The 16,499-nt window shown below is 39.7% G+C and overlaps 2 protein-coding genes across 4 annotated transcripts; one reads left to right on the top strand and one right to left on the bottom strand.

Annotated features, from left to right (window-relative positions):
• The first annotated feature begins 375 nt into the window (after positions 1-375).
• Positions 376-12,765, top strand: LOC110856134 (monocarboxylate transporter 1). Of its 2 annotated transcripts, XM_035856880.1 has the most exons (14): positions 5,083-5,262; positions 5,342-5,686; positions 7,181-7,726; positions 7,824-7,871; positions 8,097-8,216; positions 8,298-8,441; positions 8,587-8,622; positions 8,852-8,904; positions 9,014-9,067; positions 9,193-9,423; positions 9,906-10,367; positions 10,791-10,968; positions 11,070-11,144; positions 11,560-12,765. In XM_035856880.1, exons 3-14 carry the CDS (start codon positions 7,651-7,653, stop codon positions 11,919-11,921), a joined length of 1,839 nt encoding a protein of 612 aa, XP_035712773.1. In that variant the 5' UTR covers positions 5,083-5,262; positions 5,342-5,686; positions 7,181-7,650; the 3' UTR covers positions 11,922-12,765. The 2 variants fall into 2 exon arrangements, with proteins under 2 accessions (XP_021960275.1, XP_035712773.1); XM_022104583.2 differs by lacking the exons at positions 5,083-5,262; positions 5,342-5,686 and adding an exon at positions 376-1,011.
• On the bottom strand, positions 12,358-16,277 carry LOC110856133 (serine/arginine repetitive matrix protein 2). Of its 2 annotated transcripts, none has more exons than XM_022104581.2 (6): positions 15,890-16,277; positions 15,770-15,824; positions 14,747-15,678; positions 14,095-14,508; positions 13,011-14,021; positions 12,358-12,929 (listed from the first exon to the last, which is right to left on the bottom strand). In XM_022104581.2, exons 1-6 carry the CDS (start codon positions 15,976-15,978, stop codon positions 12,773-12,775), a joined length of 2,658 nt encoding a protein of 885 aa, XP_021960273.1. In that variant the 5' UTR covers positions 15,979-16,277; the 3' UTR covers positions 12,358-12,772. The 2 variants fall into 2 exon arrangements, with proteins under 2 accessions (XP_021960273.1, XP_021960274.1); XM_022104582.2 differs by having other exon boundaries at positions 15,770-15,812.
• Positions 16,278-16,499: the final 222 nt, after the last annotated feature.

Here is a 16,499-nt window from a genome sequence, read left to right as displayed (position 1 = left end):
TTGCAAATTTGCAATAAAAAAATTGCAATAAAGCTGTTTACGGGACCAATTTGATTTACGATGTTGCAGACAACAGAATGATGATGGAAGAATTTACAGACTGATATAGAGTTCGAAAACATCCTGCAATACGAACTCTGTTCCATCATTAGCACATATTTTCGCACACAAATTCGCCAATGTTATGCATCCCATCATCATCATCCCTGCCTGATGCCAACGTTCTTTACAAAATCGTAGAACGCAACCAAGATAAAATTCGGGAGTCCCCGAATAATCGGGAGATTTTGCCAACTGCAAAAAGTGGGTTGTCCTCTTCTCTCTCTCTCCTACTCTTTTGCGAATACATAAGTTACCATCCCACGAAAGAGAACAAGTCATTCGCTTTTGGACTACGGTCTAGAGCAAGCAAGGCAGGATGGAAAGTCGTACTCTTTTAACGTTAAGCTCTCCCACATGTGGTGGTACTACTAACCAACCACTTTAAACTTAACGGAGCAGTTAGCTAATATTTGCACATTATACTTTTTTTCGCAAATCCTCTCATTAGTCACACAGACAGAATTTTGACTAGATTTAAAACTTGAGCACTTCTTGTCGCCAAGATTTATTCGCAAATTCAACCTCATACTTTCATGTCTTCCCTACTGGACTCCGGTAGTGGAAGGCTATTAACGAATACTATAATAACAAGTCAGATCTTTGACACGAAGGGTCTGCTTGGTATTGCTACATTTTTTAGTTATCATAGGGTTATCGGTACGGAGGAAGGAACATCTTCAAGGTTGACATCGACGCCACGAAACAAGTCGTCGTCGTTGTCAAGTCCAGTGAACTTGGATAAGTTTCAGGAGAGAAGTTAGGCGTAGATTTTTTTTCAGAGATATATCAGTTGTTCGAGATACGTACATGGTATAGGTTAAGATAAGCCTTCAGATATCCAAGAAAATAAGATAACAAGTACTTATCTGTATAACGCTACGGGGGAACATTTCTTCTAAGACAAAAAAGGTAAGCATAATATTTCTACTGTTTCTTTTGCATGTTTATGTACAAGACTTTATGAGGAACAATTGCATTCAGTGGCCGCGGAAGTTGTGGGGACATTAACATTATAACCGTGAGGAATTGTCCCTCTGTCGACACCCTTCCGCGGCCACTGATTTCATTGCAAAGTAGCAATTTGGTTCAAAAAATATATCTCTTAAACTTGCAAGATTTTGATCTGAAGGTCGAATGCAACTACTGTAACGCCCCCCGCAACTGTCCAAGTTTATTTAAACGGTTAAAATCTATTTTTATCCGTGTTTCACATCTTTCCTTGCATACATTTGTACGTACAGTCGTCATATATTATCTCGTAACACCATTTGTCAAAATAGTAAAAATCAAGCAAGCTTTGTTTCTCCAAGCTTCGAACTCATCGAGTAACATGATTGACGTCAATTGACACGCAAAACTACCAAAGTTATTCAAGGTGGCATTGTACAGTTTATTTATTATTAAACAATTCATACATATACACATCACTTTCTTTAGTTTGGCAACATATTTTTCTAAAAATATTACAGAAATCTCTGTCAATCTAAATATTCATGGCGTGTCAAGTCAACTAAAGTAAAAGCATCATCTGCGTCGTAGTAGCGTCCTCACAAAATAATAATATCTGCAGTTGACACGACAGGGAAAAAATGGATGGATTAAGGTTGGAAACATTACGTGTGATGATAAGTCTTGTAATTTGGACCAGCCAATTTTCTCTGTGCCATAAATAATCTTGACACTGCAAATGTGGACAGATTAAAGAGTCTGAGGATAGGTTGGTGTGGTCTAGATTTTTGCTACCAGTCAGCACATGGCACGGGAAAGGAGGTTGGTTTGGTTGGATGGAAACAAAACCGTTCTCGGATGTGTGTCGGATAAATCGATATTGAAACACTAGACGAGAGTTCGTTTCGTACGTGCTTTTAGCGATGCTGGTTTGGTTTCCAGCTTGCAAAATGTTGTAGAAGAGAATTTCGTGGTGCAAGTTGGAATTGTGTCCACTTGCAATTTGCCAGGTCCATTAATATGCAAATGTTTATGTATGACTGGTGAGTTTTCGTTGGCAAGTTAATTGAGCTCTTGACACGTTTTGATAAGTTTGATATTGGATTAAATAAGGACAATTGGATAAAGACGTTGTCCAAATTTATTATACAAGCTCTATTTTCCTGCTCAATGAACGGGAAAATCGTATTAAGGCGATAAACATGTAAACTTTGCGTTGTCCTCAAGTTCCGTTCGTCACTTCGTTTCAATTCTATTTTGTGTACTTGTGAATAATACTAAAGGGTCAAAAGTTTGGGGATTTTTGGTCATGTTTCTCCGTATTACATATCTTTTTAAAGTGATTTTGCTCATGTTTCCGTTTACGTCAGTCAGTACAAATTGCATGTTTTCTTAAACCTCGTTTTCGAGTGATATGTAAATACATACATATTTTTAGTAGGTGGAATTTGAGACTTAATTTTAACAGTTTTTTTTATGACATCCTGTTTTTGAGTAGATTTATTATGACTATTTTGCAGTTATCAGTCACTTTGTGTCTCATATTTGCGCTTATCAGAAAGATGACTACTTTGTGTCTTATATTTGTCCTTAGACAGATGAAACATCTGGACTTTTTTCGCATTATTTGGTTAGATCCGTTTATATGTATGAAATTGGAGCCAATCTAATTTTTGCAAAGAATTCAATCCCAATTCCACCAGGATTGACATCTCCTCAGTCTAGGGAAATCTAGTTAGGATCGCTTTGAATGTCTATGCCAATCCACTGCCAACCTTGGTCTACCTTACTTACTTAATCTCAATTTTCTTTCTCTGTGTGGCAGTAGGACACAGATAAATAAGAAAGAAGGATTGTAAGCAAACCATAAAATGAAGCGACGGTAACCTTACATTTGTCGGATTATGTTGTCCTATTCTCATCGGAATTGACATCGTCGTCTTACCCTGACTAAAACTCAATTAGGTTTATTTCGTATGAGAGAATCCTAATCCTACTTTTTTATTCTGTAATACGATTGCCGGCATGTAAACCTCTGAACGTGCAGTGGCCGCGGAAAGGTGGGGAGACAGAGGAATAATGTCCCCAGGGTTGTTCGATGTCCCCATCATCTCCCGTCTTATATAAACGACTCCCTCTCCTATTCTGCAATGGCAATGTCCCCACAGGTTCCGCGGCCACTGTTTGCATGTCACTCGTATAATGCAGTTGTCCATATGCATGCCTGAACACAGGTGCATTTTACTGAGGAAATTACGAACGAATCCTCCCCTATGTTAGAATTTTGATGTCCCCACAGCTTCCGCGGCCACTGTTTGCATGTCACTTGTAGAATGCAGTTGCTGCCTGATCACAGGTGCAGTTTATTTGCGAAATTGCGAGCGAATCTTGTTTGGGAAACTTTTAGTTTCGATATGAGACAACCTTGACCTACCCACGCGACGCGTAGAGAGAGAAAAAGAGATCCAGATGCAGAATGAAGCTGTAACAAACTTGTCGTATTGCTATTGCATAATCATGGTTTAAACCTTGCACATTTCCGAAACTGTCGCATCATCATTATTCTTCTTTTTCCTCGCTAAATAAATTCGCATCACCTTTTCGCTCCGGCTGTGGCAAAAACATGTCGGATTATTTTTAGAATTCTGAGCATTTCCAGCCAACAAAATTGGATGAAGAGTGACGGAAAATGTGGCGTGATTGAAGATTTAACATGCTATAAAAATAAGTTTCCGATAGACAGTAAACAATTCTGTATGTATCGAACGAAGCTGAAATGCGCATTAACAAATCAGAGGCAGGAACGAAGGGAAGAAAAGCATATATTTTTTTGGCGATTAGATAACCACTTATTTATTTGAGGACAAGATTGAATGAAATGAACCCATTGCTATTATCTGCCTATAAATATGTAAATAAGTGGACAACTCTATTTATGTAAAGTTAATGATCCTGGAAACTCGATCAGTAAATATTTAACGCATGTATAAAAGAATGGAAAGTGATTTCTTTATGTGCAGTCAAATTTGACTCAAAATTGTTGAGTATGAATCTTATCGCGTATTCTTGACAGAAGTGTTGTTATTTTTTGGCTTTACTTATCTATCATCCGTACCTTATTATCATAATTAAAGAAATATTTGCGATTAGTTTTTTGCGTTCAATTCCATTGGCTGCGGAAGCGCGTGGACAGAGGGACCCGGTTGTTCGATGTCCGCATCGTCAGCCTATCTTATATCAACCCATCCCTCCCCCATCCTACAAAGTCCCCACATGTCCCCGCGGCCACTGTTCACTCTTAAAATTCTCTTAAGCCGAGGGGGATAATAGAAGGCTTGTTTGTTGATATAAAACTGAAATGGCCGATTGTACGAAAGTAAAAAAAGGGTTACATATGTACGTAAATAGCTAAAAGTGGTCGGGTGCAACCAGTTTAGAATTATTGCATCAGAATAATAGTGCATAATAAACTCCATATGTAAGTAAACTGGAACATGCAATTCGCTCATGATTCAATAATTTATTACAGTTATCGATAATCAAGAGCATTTTTTGTTTTAGTATAATGACGAGTTGTGGTACTCAAAAGCAGGACATGATTCAATATGAATAGTCAAGTACAGTATACTTTGGATTAGTTCAGTCATTTGAAGCTACTTCAATTTTAAATAGCTGGAATTGCATGATTGCATTGCATACAACGAAGTACATATTTGTACCATTATAAGAATGACGACATTGCCAATTTTACATAAATGTACATACACAATAGCTTATATAGCTTGCAATATAGTAAGTTGCCAAATTCTACTCCGTTATTGCATAAAAATGTGTTTGTTCTTTAAACTACTTTTGGTCAATTTGTCCAGGAAATAGTCTAGTCTACCCCTTTTAATTTAAGTGTACATATGTAGAAGCACAGATTTTGTGTCATTATTCATAGCCATGTACACGTATAACTTTCTCTCTTAAATTGCACCACTCCACTTGACATTTCCATTGCCTACTTCAACCTTTATTTACTTTTCAATTAGATATATTATGCACTTTATTATCAGAGTATTGATATTGGCAATCATTAAAGTGAGTGAAATCACTTTTCGGCCCGAGTTCAATCAGGTAGAAGTGTGTGGTCATTCAGATTGGCTGGCATTGGATTCATGGACAATATGTCTGCGACCATTACAATTGACAGTAGTCGTCTCGACTTAGGTATGTACATAAGTACGACGAAATGTGCATAATATGCACAATATGCAGTCCTCTGATTTGCTCTCATTGCTTGCTACAGATATCTATGGAGTACAATGATGTCGTAGTCGTATACCACAAATTGCATGCTTTTGTCACCGTAATCAATCACTACAAGACCAGTTCAATTCAGTACATCAAAGAGCTCAAGTGCTTCGTGGAGAACCAAGCCACGCTACTTTGGACATTTCACTCAATTTTGTGCAATCGACTTATTAAGCAATAAATTTTATAAGCTGACCCAGACACCGAAAAATTTTAATGAGAGATTTTAATCGTCTCAATTAATCAGAGGAGAAAAAGTTTGCATGTGAGTTACGCAATTGCAATGATATTTGCATAAGTTACTAGTAGACATCATGGCGCTGGCTTGGCTGGAATAATGGTAAACATATTTTAAGAGTTTTAGGTACACGGCAGTAAAAATAAATTTTATTGGTTGTTTGATTTAAAGTTGTAATAAAAGTGGGGATATTTATTAAATAAAAATTATATTTTTCATCCGAACTGGGGACAAATAAACTCAAATGCTTTGAATGACGCAACGGAAACTTACTTATCAAAAGTATGAAGTTCTCAATTCCATTCCAACTGAAATGCTAATTAAACGCTAATTAATTAATTAATTATACCTGGAACGAAGCAAGTTGTAGAAAATACTTGATAAAGGATGAGCTTGAGTGGGGGCAAAATGAGAACCTTGATACTAATTAAGGACAAGGTTGAAGATATCAATTATAATATTTAGGTACAAAATACATAATTAATTCATTTCCAATCTCGCCTCATACTTACAATTAGTCAAAGTCATTAAATACACAAATGAATAGGTATGTAGCTGAATGAAACTAATTTATAGCGATTTTTTTCTCAGAAATTATGTATGCATTTTTATTAACATAAACATTGATAAAATATGAAAAACACTTAGGATTAGTTGGAAAAACACTAATTTATAGCGACTGATTGACTAGAAATCGGGTGTATTTGACAAATCCAGATTTTTTTGGGGGCGTATTAAAACTTTTCAGGAATATATTGCTTGGATAATATTTGGATATAAAAAAATCAACTTGGTTCTCAATTATTTGATATTTATTTTCATAAAAATATTGAATTTTATTGAGGCATATCATTCCCAGTACAATTTGAGATGGATGGTTATCATGAAACTATGAAAATTACATGACATCCAATAAATAGTGATGGAAACTTGACTGTATTTATTACTAGTTTTGTTCCGTGCTCGCTTCGAGTAATCATTGCATGTCACGTTGACTGAACTTGACATCAAAATTTCATAGGCATTCATCTAATACTTTTTTTGTCACAATAATGACACGCTGGAAGTGCATTTATGTAAAGATTACGTACACATGTCTGCCAATAATTTAATCACACTACATATTTTGTCAAACCAACAAGTAACTATTAGTAGAAACTATTGGATTGTACTTATCTGCACAATAATGTACAAAGGAATTTATTAACGCAGTAGACAGGCACCCATATAGACGCCTTCATTCATACAACATAGATAAATCAATGCAATATCTTAAAGTCTTGTCAGTCTGAATGTGGGAAGAACGTACGTATTTATAATCCAGAATCCCATACATACACCTTAATCTACAATAGTGGCCGCGGAAGCTGTGGGGACATTTGGGGACATGTCATGGTAGGATGGGGGAGGGAAGGGAGGGGTTTATATAAGATGGGGAGATGATGCGGACATCGAATAACCGTCCGTGGGGACATTGTCCCTCTGTCCCAATACACGCTTCCGCGGCCACTGCACATATATTCATACATCTAAATCAGTGGTATGGTATCCACCTTTACTGAAAATTCCACCTTGTCTTTCTTTTCTCCTTTCTAGGTTTGACAGCAAGCTGTTCCTAAATTTACCTAAGAACAAGACAAGAACAATTGCTTGCTGGATCTATCGACTATTGATAATCGACCTGTGCGCGGATGAATGAATAATAAGAAATTACTCACTACTACAAATAATCACTGTCACGGGTCCAAAAATAGAAAAAATACGATTTGGACCCTTCTAATAATCCTGCAGATTTATCAGCACTAAACTCGTCGTCCCACCCACATTTCTTCTAGGAGGAAACAACAGAACTGAAATTTCTTACGCTACACAAACCGAAATAAGAAATAAGAAAAAAAAGTATCTCAAAAAATTTCGACTGATCAAAAATCTGTCAGACTGGATATTCTACTACTTTTGAAGTGCTCCTTCTTCTCGCTAAGACCTCTTTCGCAGGGAGCGTCCCTTAAGAAGTCGCTCCTTCTTCGCCGCAGTAAAAAATCTTCGTCGCATCTTCTTGTTCCAACATGATTTTAGAAACGGGACAGAAATCTTCTTCTTCGGAGGGAGGAAAAAAGAACGTTCCGAAACCGCCGGATGGTGGTAAGAAACAGGATTAAATTACTTATCAGATTGTGTTATCGGTATTTGATAAGTAGGAAATTTAGTAACTGAGGTATTTTCTTCTTGTCCCAAAAAGGTTGGGGATGGTGGGTGGTTGCTGCGTCCTTTTTGATACATGTAGTCGGTAAGGTGGTGAATATTCCAAAAACAGTGGCCGCGGAAGCTGTGGGGACATTAACATTGTAGGATTGGAGAGGGAGGGGTTTATATAAGATGTGGAGATGATGCGGACATCAAATAACCGTGGGAACATTGTCCCTGGCTGTCCACACCCTTCCGCGGCCACTGATTACAAATAACCTACTTACCCAGATTGCGCTATAATTTTGCAAATTATTTTGTCCTCTAGCTGACGGCGTAGCGTACACATTTGGCTTATTTTTTGTCAAAATTTGTGAGGATTTCAAAGAATCAAAGAGCGCGACATCATGGATCGCGTCAATCATGGCTGGAATGACGTATGGCGTTGGTAAGTCTGTCTCAACTTTACTTATCATCCGATAAGCCCATATATGTACTAAAACCCCTGATTTTACGCACTTATCTGCAGGACCACTGGCCGGTGCAGTGGTGAACACGTACGGTTGCCGAGTAGTTTCCATCACGGGAAGTATCATTGCCGCGTTTGGATTCGCCATCAGTTATTTCGCTCAGTGTGTGGAGCATCTTTATTTATCCATCGGCGTCATTGGGGGTGAGATTTGCATATTTATTTATATCGGGAACAAAGATGATGTGATTTTAGATATGTGTGAGATTCAGAAATAGACGGGAATTTTTTGGCATGAGATGCGTCAACAGATTTTTAATAACTGAATTTTAACTCTGATTTCTACTAGGGCTTGGTCTGGGGCTAATTTATCTTCCTGCGATAGGTAAGTACGTACATATAATCAGTGGCCGCGGAAGGGTGCGGGGACAGAGGGGCAATGTCCCGATGGTTGTTCGATGTCGGCATCATCTGCCCATTTTATATAAACCACTCTTTCCCCTGTCCTAAAATGTTAATGCCCCTGATGTCCCCACGAGTTCCGCGGCCACTGCATATAATAAATATACCCCTTATAAACGCATCTTTTACGTTATGATGACTGCATTTTTCAGTGTCGGTGACTATCTATTTCGAAAAGAAAAGAGCGTTTGCTACAGGAATTGCTGTAAGTTGGATATGTAAATCCGTTTTTTTATCTGCGTGAAAAATTGGGGGCTTGATTAGGTCAAGAAGTGAAATGACAGCTAAAAAAATGACGTTGACATTTTTGGCAGGTGTGCGGAAGCGGTGCGGGCACCTTCATCCTTGCCCCATTTATCGAGTGGTTGGTAAGTTGCGCTTTTTTTGGCTTATCAAATTTTTAGTCTTCCTGAAAAACAAATTTAATACTGCAGAACGACCTTGACTTGTCGTTTCATTAGTGGCTCAAAGTCATTATAATGTGTAATTTTAGATCAGGGCGTGCGGATGGAGAATGTCACTGGTCGTGACGGGGGGCATAATTCTACTCTGCTTCGTCTTCAGCTTGTTCTTCCGTCCGCTGGAAGATGACGATTACGAGGACAGCAGTCAGGATACCATTCCCACCATTGTGGAACCGGACGAGGATGACGAAGAGGAACGGGAGGCGGTGCAACCCTTGATGAAAATGAATGGTTCTCTGAGGCCGAAGGCGTTTAATCTGGTAAGTGCTGAGTGAATAAATCCAGATTGAGTTAGGTACGTATAATGATCAGAGGTCGACGCCGACCACGGTCCGGCGCAGGGCGCAGCAATTTTGGCGATTTTTCGATGGCGTCGGGATGTAAGTAGGGATGTGCGGTCATGACATGTCAGTGACAACTTGACATGCCAGAAATATACAATTTTTCAGGGATTTAAAATTAGTGACAAATATGACAAATTCAATTGTCATAAATTGCTGTGAATTTGTCCGTCATATTTGTCATAAATGTCGGTCACAAAAAAATCGTGACCAATTGGACGGTCAAATTGACAAGTGTGACATATATCGATTTGACACGGACAAGTTCCATCCTTAATTTTGCGATGTCCCAACGTTGCAGGAAAATCGGCGGCGCGCAAAATGTTATCGGCGTACATCCGTGGCGTCGACCTCTGACATGCATTAATTTATAAAGTCATTAATCTTCTTCTTGCCCACAGGTCATCAACGACACGCCCTTGACCATGTCATGCAGCCAGCCCGCTCTGAAATCAATCGTGGCTGAAAGCACCGACTCGCTGCCACGAATGGGCCGCCTGACCACGAAACGCCACTCGCTGAAAACCCTAGAATTTGGGAGCAACGCCGGATTAAGGACGCCCACTCAGACCCCGCACACCGGTGTAATCCTGCAAAGAAAGGATATTTTCTACTCAGGCAGCCTCGTCAAACTCTCCGCACAACTTTTCCCGTCAAACGGGAATCTCCCCATGCAAACGGAGAAAAAAGCCGTTTACGGCGAAACGGAGGATGTGACGGATGCCGAAGAAATGTCCGAATTTAAAAAGGTTTTTAAAGCCATGATGGATCTGTCACTGCTGAAAAATCCAATCTTCTTATTTTTCGCGTTCTCCAACTTTTTTACGAGTATTGGATACAACGTGCCCTACATTTATTTGGTGGTGAGTAGTCGATTTAAACCTAATTCTCTGCGGTAGTGGCCGCGGAAGGGTGGGGACAGAGGGACAATGTTCTCAAGGTTATTCAATGTCCCCGTCATCTTCCCACCTTATATAAACTCCTCCCTTCCCTATCCTACAATAGTAATGCCCCCAGATGTCCTCACGGCTTCCGCGGCCACTGGCCACTGGCCACTAAAGTGATTTTCCGATATAGTGGCCGCGGAAGCGACAAAGGGACAATGTCCCCACGGGTGTGCGATGTCCCCATCATCTCCCCGCTTATATAAACCCATCCCTCTGCACATCCTACAATGTTAATGTCCCCAGATGTCCCCCACAGTTTCCGCGGCCACTGGATTTAAGCCTAATTCTCTGCGGTGAAAGGTGTCTAAAATCCGGACGTAATCTTTCTTTTTTTTGTAGGATAAAGCGGCTGGGGATTCCAGCGCGCCTAAAAATGACCTCCAAGCAGCCGGATTTCTACTGGCAATCGTCGGCATTTCGAACACCTTGAGCCGTGTTATGCTCGGATATTTGAGTGACAAGCCGTGGGTCAATAGATTATATTTGTACAATACGGCACTCATCATTTGCGGATTGGGTAGGCTGAAAGATTGCTCTTTTTACCTACTTTCACTTCATCGCACTTGATCCACTTTCACTCTAAGTGATCACTTTCTCCTTACACTTATTTTTTTACAGCAACTGGAATCTGTTCACATACGGATAACATTAATCTGCTACGACTGTATGCGGCAACGTTTGGGGCAACAGTTGGTAAGTGGAAATTTATTACTTTCTCTATTTGGGAACATTCATAAAATACGTAACGCACCGGAAGTAGGGGTCGAGCCGTGGGTTCGATTTCTGTGTTTGTCCCGGAAAACGGGGGAAACGAAAATCCCGGAAATTGATAAGGCCAAAAAAGTCCCCCAACGGCAACGGACCGGTTTTTAGCCTCTTTTCCCGTTTTTCGCCCCGGCCACAGCGGTTTTACATTCGCAACACAAATCGCACCCACGGGTCAAACTATTGCGTTACATATCACCTTGCGCCACACGTTAAAAAAATGGCGTAACCCGTTGTAAGGGAGGAGTAAAAAAAATCGCCAATTTTGCGTTACGTAGTTTACGAATGTTCCCTTCGTCGTAACGAAGAAAATTGATTCAGTCCATATTTTCTACATATTTAGGAGTCTACGTCAGCCTCACCTCCGTCATCTTAGTGGATCTCCTCGGCCTGGGAAAACTCACAAATGCGTTCGGCTTACTCCTCTTATTTCAAGGGATCGCCACCGTCGTAGGGCCGCCCATGGTTGGTCTCCTGTTCGACATCTTTGGCGACTACGAGTACGGCTTTTGGTTGGCTGGAGGGATGATCTGCTTAAGTGGAGGGATGCTCTTCCTAATTCCGCTTTTAGAGAGAAAGTCCAATTACCCGAATATGCAGCAGGCTGACTGCGACACCGATGGGACCAATAATGAACACATAGTAATCTATTGTCCCGGAGAGAAGGGGAGAAAGGGCTCGAACAACAATGTGAGCAAATATTAGGACGAGATTCACCAGGTATTTACGACGGTAAAAAAAATAGGGAGATTACTGGCAGTCCAGGATTTGTACCAATAGTTTCAGACAATTTAGACTAGAGAAATGTTAGATTTTTTTTGTAATGATGAATTATACAATTTCCTTCAGTTTTAGACTAAATATTAGATTTTTTTTGTATATGACATATAAAAAATGATGACAAGAGAGATGATTAATTCTAAAAAAAATTGTACGGAATAACGATCCATGATTATTTAAAGAGTTATTACGTTTAAACTAATGTTCAACTTTACTTTACGGAGCTTTCATTAAGTTGTGGATAAAAAATGATGTGTTATTTATATTATATGTAAATGTGTACCGGTGTGAGTAGAGAAACCTTATCGAATGTGTAGTCAGTCAATATTATAAGAGAAATTGGATGAGTGAATGTATCTGGTTAGAAAATGGATTAATTATTTATCGTAGTTATTAAATGAGTGACTGAGTTTTCTACTGATTTGATGATGTAACGATAAGTCTAAATATTTTTCAGATACTCTTGTATGTAGTTGCCACTACCTTATATTTTTTGTTATTAATGATTAAATGTAAATTAAATATTTACATATTTAGGAATGAATGAATGAACGAATGGAAGAGAATTGATTTGATTTGCGGTGCTGGAAGGGAGATGAACAGACTTCTTTTTTTTTTAGTAATTCTTGTTTAGAACTCGATATATTTTAGAAATTCGAAAATTATTAGAAAAGTGTGACATTGCACGGCTTTTAAGAACTATGGATTATTGTAAATACGATCGTTTTGTATGTGCTACATAATAATAATAAACTATCCCAAGAACAGAAAAAAATCTAAGATGAAGAAACAGCACTACTTGCTTTAAACATGTCTATGCTAAGTTTATACAGTTCCCCGATCGAGTCCATTTCCGGAGTTGTGGTTGTCGTATTGTTATGAAATAAATCCAGTGACAGCAGATTTTTCGGGGGCAAATCCAATAAGTATCGCCTAAAAGAGTGGAAAAATTCATGATCATGTATATTTTGTAGTATTGTTACTATTATTATATCATTATTCTGCAATAATTACCTCACGGCCATATCTCGCCGGGATGATAATGCCCTCGAATTTGGTCCCAGACCAATTTTTTCCAGCACACCGGTATCCTTTTTAGCGGTACCCTTCTCCTGGGTGCCATCATTCTCTGCAGAATCTGTCGCATCTTCAGCCTTTTTGAGTTCGAGAATTCTATTATACAAGCTTTCCCCAGCAAGTTTCTTTGAAATTCTGCCACTAAGTATGTTAATAGGTCGCCACCGCTTCCGAGCACTCGTCGACTTGGATAAGTTTGCCGAAGTTTGTTCGTCACATCGCTTTTCTTGGCAAACCAAACTGGCCCAATCCACCCCCAGGGCGTCGACAATATGAACCCTATTCTCAACCTCGCCAAGCTCTTCGTCCGAAATTTCTTCAAAGTCCATTCTATCCAAGATATCGTCCGTTTGACTTTGGCTGGGCAAACTTGTCTGCATTTTGGAAACTTTTGCCGCCAATGATGACCGATCTTGACTTATTGTTGAGCGAGTTGTCGTGTTTTCAATGCTTGTAGATCGTTTTTGAATTGGGACGGGTGTTTCAATAACTGTTTGTTTTTCAGGAGCAAGTTCTTTCTTGGGAGGGAGAACAGGAGACTTGTTTAACTCTTCTGTAACTGCTTGTTCAGTTTCCGCAGGAGGTTCTGGAGGAATTACGTTTAAGAGTTCGTCTGCATCGTCACTAAAGTCGCTAAGGTCATCGACGGGAGGAAGTATTGCCTCGATTTTGTTGGCATCCTTCCCTGCATCTTTATCCTCTGCCTTGGTAGTTGATCTAGCCGGAGAAAGGGCGGACTTTGATGAAGGCGTTGATAACAATGGGGATGGAGCATCTTCAGAACCGCGTTGCGTATCATGAGTCGCTTTCACCGTTTCGTCAACCCATTTGTCGACATAGCCAGATTTTCTCATTTGTTCGTATCTTTCTGCCAAGGCTTCTTTGCTCTTGGGAAGAAGTGTCTGTCGCTTTTCGTCCGGTCTACTGGTCGAATTTTGTTGGGGGAACCTGGAAGAAAAACTAAATTAAACCGAGGCAATAATAATTAACTGAGGATAAGGCCTTATCATCTATCTAATACCTCTGACGATCCATTTCATACGGGGCTGGACTTCCTTTATTGTAGCTATTGTTGAAATTATTATTATTCCGACCCTGGTCAGCAGAAGAAGAATTATACGGAGATCTCATTTGCTGTGTGGGACGTCTTTGATAATCGTTATTTGGTGGACGCTGATCCATTCTGTCTCGATCCTGCCGCATGTCCATTTGTGATGATCGAATAGGAGGAGCTACACGTTCTCGTGGGCGATTATCACCACCACCACCAACTCGACCGAATTCAGGAGGTGGATCTCTCCTCTTGTCGTAATCTGGTTTTGAATTATAAGGAGAATTTCTTCGGTCTCCTCGGTCATTATTACGGACATCGGGGCGGTCTGCTGGGTGGCGTCGTGGTGGCAAATCGAGACGTCTATCCGAGGAGTGGGTTGATCTAAGAAGTAACAAAATGAGTATATAAGATTTTAAGATAGTAAGAACTACATCGTGGGGTCGGATTCTGTTTTTTTAGGAAAAGGGGGGGGACGGAAACGAAAATCTCGGAAAATTCCCATAAAAAACGGGCATTGACGGTTTGACCACCGTAAAAATAAAGGGTCCTAAAACGGCCAAGGTTCCCGGTTTTTCGCCTCCCCCCTCCCCCCGCTTGTTAAACGTGCTGTTGTACATACCTTTGACCCTGCTGATGTGAATCCTTATTATGATAGCTCTGCGGACTTCTTCCACGCTTCGGATGTTCGGAATGCATTGGAATTTGAGGCGGAGCACGGCGATGATGATAAGGTGGATCTTCCGGAGGTCCAACTCTGTATTTATTACCTATATGCGGTGGTGGTGACAATAATCGTCGTCTTTTCATATCATCTTGCGAAGAAGTATGATGATCTGGCGGCCCTCGTTTTTTATTTCGATCATCCAACAATGGTAGCGGTCCACTATTATTATTATACGGCTTCGGTCGTTTATCGCCTGGTTGAATCTTCTTTTGATACTGATCCTTACTGACACCACCTGAAGGTGACCTCGCGTTTAACTTTTCTCTCAAATCTATCGGAATCGGTCCCCTCTTAGTGGGCGATGAATCGACTCCAGAACTACTACTGCGAGAAGAGTGATAAGTAGCGGTAGCAGGAAGTGGGGCCCGTTTCTTACCGCTGTTATCAAGAACTTTGCTTTTTAGAGGTTTTTTAGCCTTAGTTTTCTCACTGTTTAATTGCACAGAGGGGACAGAACTATCAGATGATGACGAATTATTCGAACTTGTCGAACTGGAGGATGAAGAAGACTGACTGCTTGAACTGTCATCGTCCGACGTCTCTCCAGAGCTGGCTGACGATGTTTTTTGTCCTTTCTTCTTCTTCTTGTCGATAATAGTCTTGCTCTTGTCAGCGGACCGCTGCTTATCTTTTTTACTCCCGCGTTTTTCATCCGATCGTGGTAACCTCTTTGAATTGGGATTACTCTTCTTCGGCGTAGATAGTTTCGCTTCCTTGTTTTTAACTGGAGGGGAGAAACTTGGCGATTGGCGTTTGTCGAAGGAAAGGGGACCACTGCCACGGGGGCGGGACGTGTCTCGTTCTCTCGTTGAGGAACTATGTCCTTGCTGTTAATTGGGGGGTAAAAAAGGTGTGGAAATTAATGATGGAGCGTAATTTATAATTTTTACGTAGGTGAAGATTATATATTTAGGTTACCATTGTGTCTGGCCAACGAGACTCGCTCGTATAATTAGCGATGCTAGAATTATCTCTAAAGAATATAATATACGTAATATTTATATTTAGGTTTACCAATTACAATTAAACTTAACTTACCTGCGAACTCCCAATCGTTCAAACACACTGGGACGTTTCTCTTCCTTCTCTGGAACAAATCTTCTAGATTTTCCAGAATTCTTGGACATTTTTTAAATTTAAAGTCAAAATTGATCCGACGGATGACGAGCCGGTGAAATGTAATTATAAATAGGCAAGTTTTATATAAATCACTGGATTAAACTTGCACTGTTAAATATTGCGTATAATCGTGACACAATAGAATAAACACTTGATACACTGGCTCAGTTAGTTAGTTTTGTGTGCAAAATTGGCACAATAATTAATTTCTAATTGTTGGAGTCATATTACTAGTATTTTTGTAGTATTTTAATTGCTGAAGTACTAAAGCACAAAGCAATACTACGTGGAGTGGAAAGTTGTTTTTATTTCGGGATTGGTGCCCAAAGGGATAGAATGGCAGTCTTTTTGTCTCACGTTTGCTATGTTCTTCAGATGGGACAAAATTCTGAAATTTTGAATTTTGAAATTTAATTTTCATCGCATTTTAGTAAATTTTAATCGTCTAAAAATGTAATCTTTCTTGAAGAAAGAAATTGCCTAAATGTCGTCCAAAAGACGAAATTCATAATGCTCTGCATCGTCCAAA

The sequence above is a fragment of the Folsomia candida genome, unplaced genomic scaffold (assembly GCF_002217175.1).
Source record: "Folsomia candida strain VU population unplaced genomic scaffold, ASM221717v1 Fcan01_Sc015, whole genome shotgun sequence".
Lineage (NCBI taxonomy): Eukaryota > Metazoa > Arthropoda > Collembola > Entomobryomorpha > Isotomidae > Folsomia > Folsomia candida.
The sequence above is the reverse complement of the archived record's forward strand: the minus strand, read 5'-3'. Positions and strand labels throughout refer to the sequence as shown.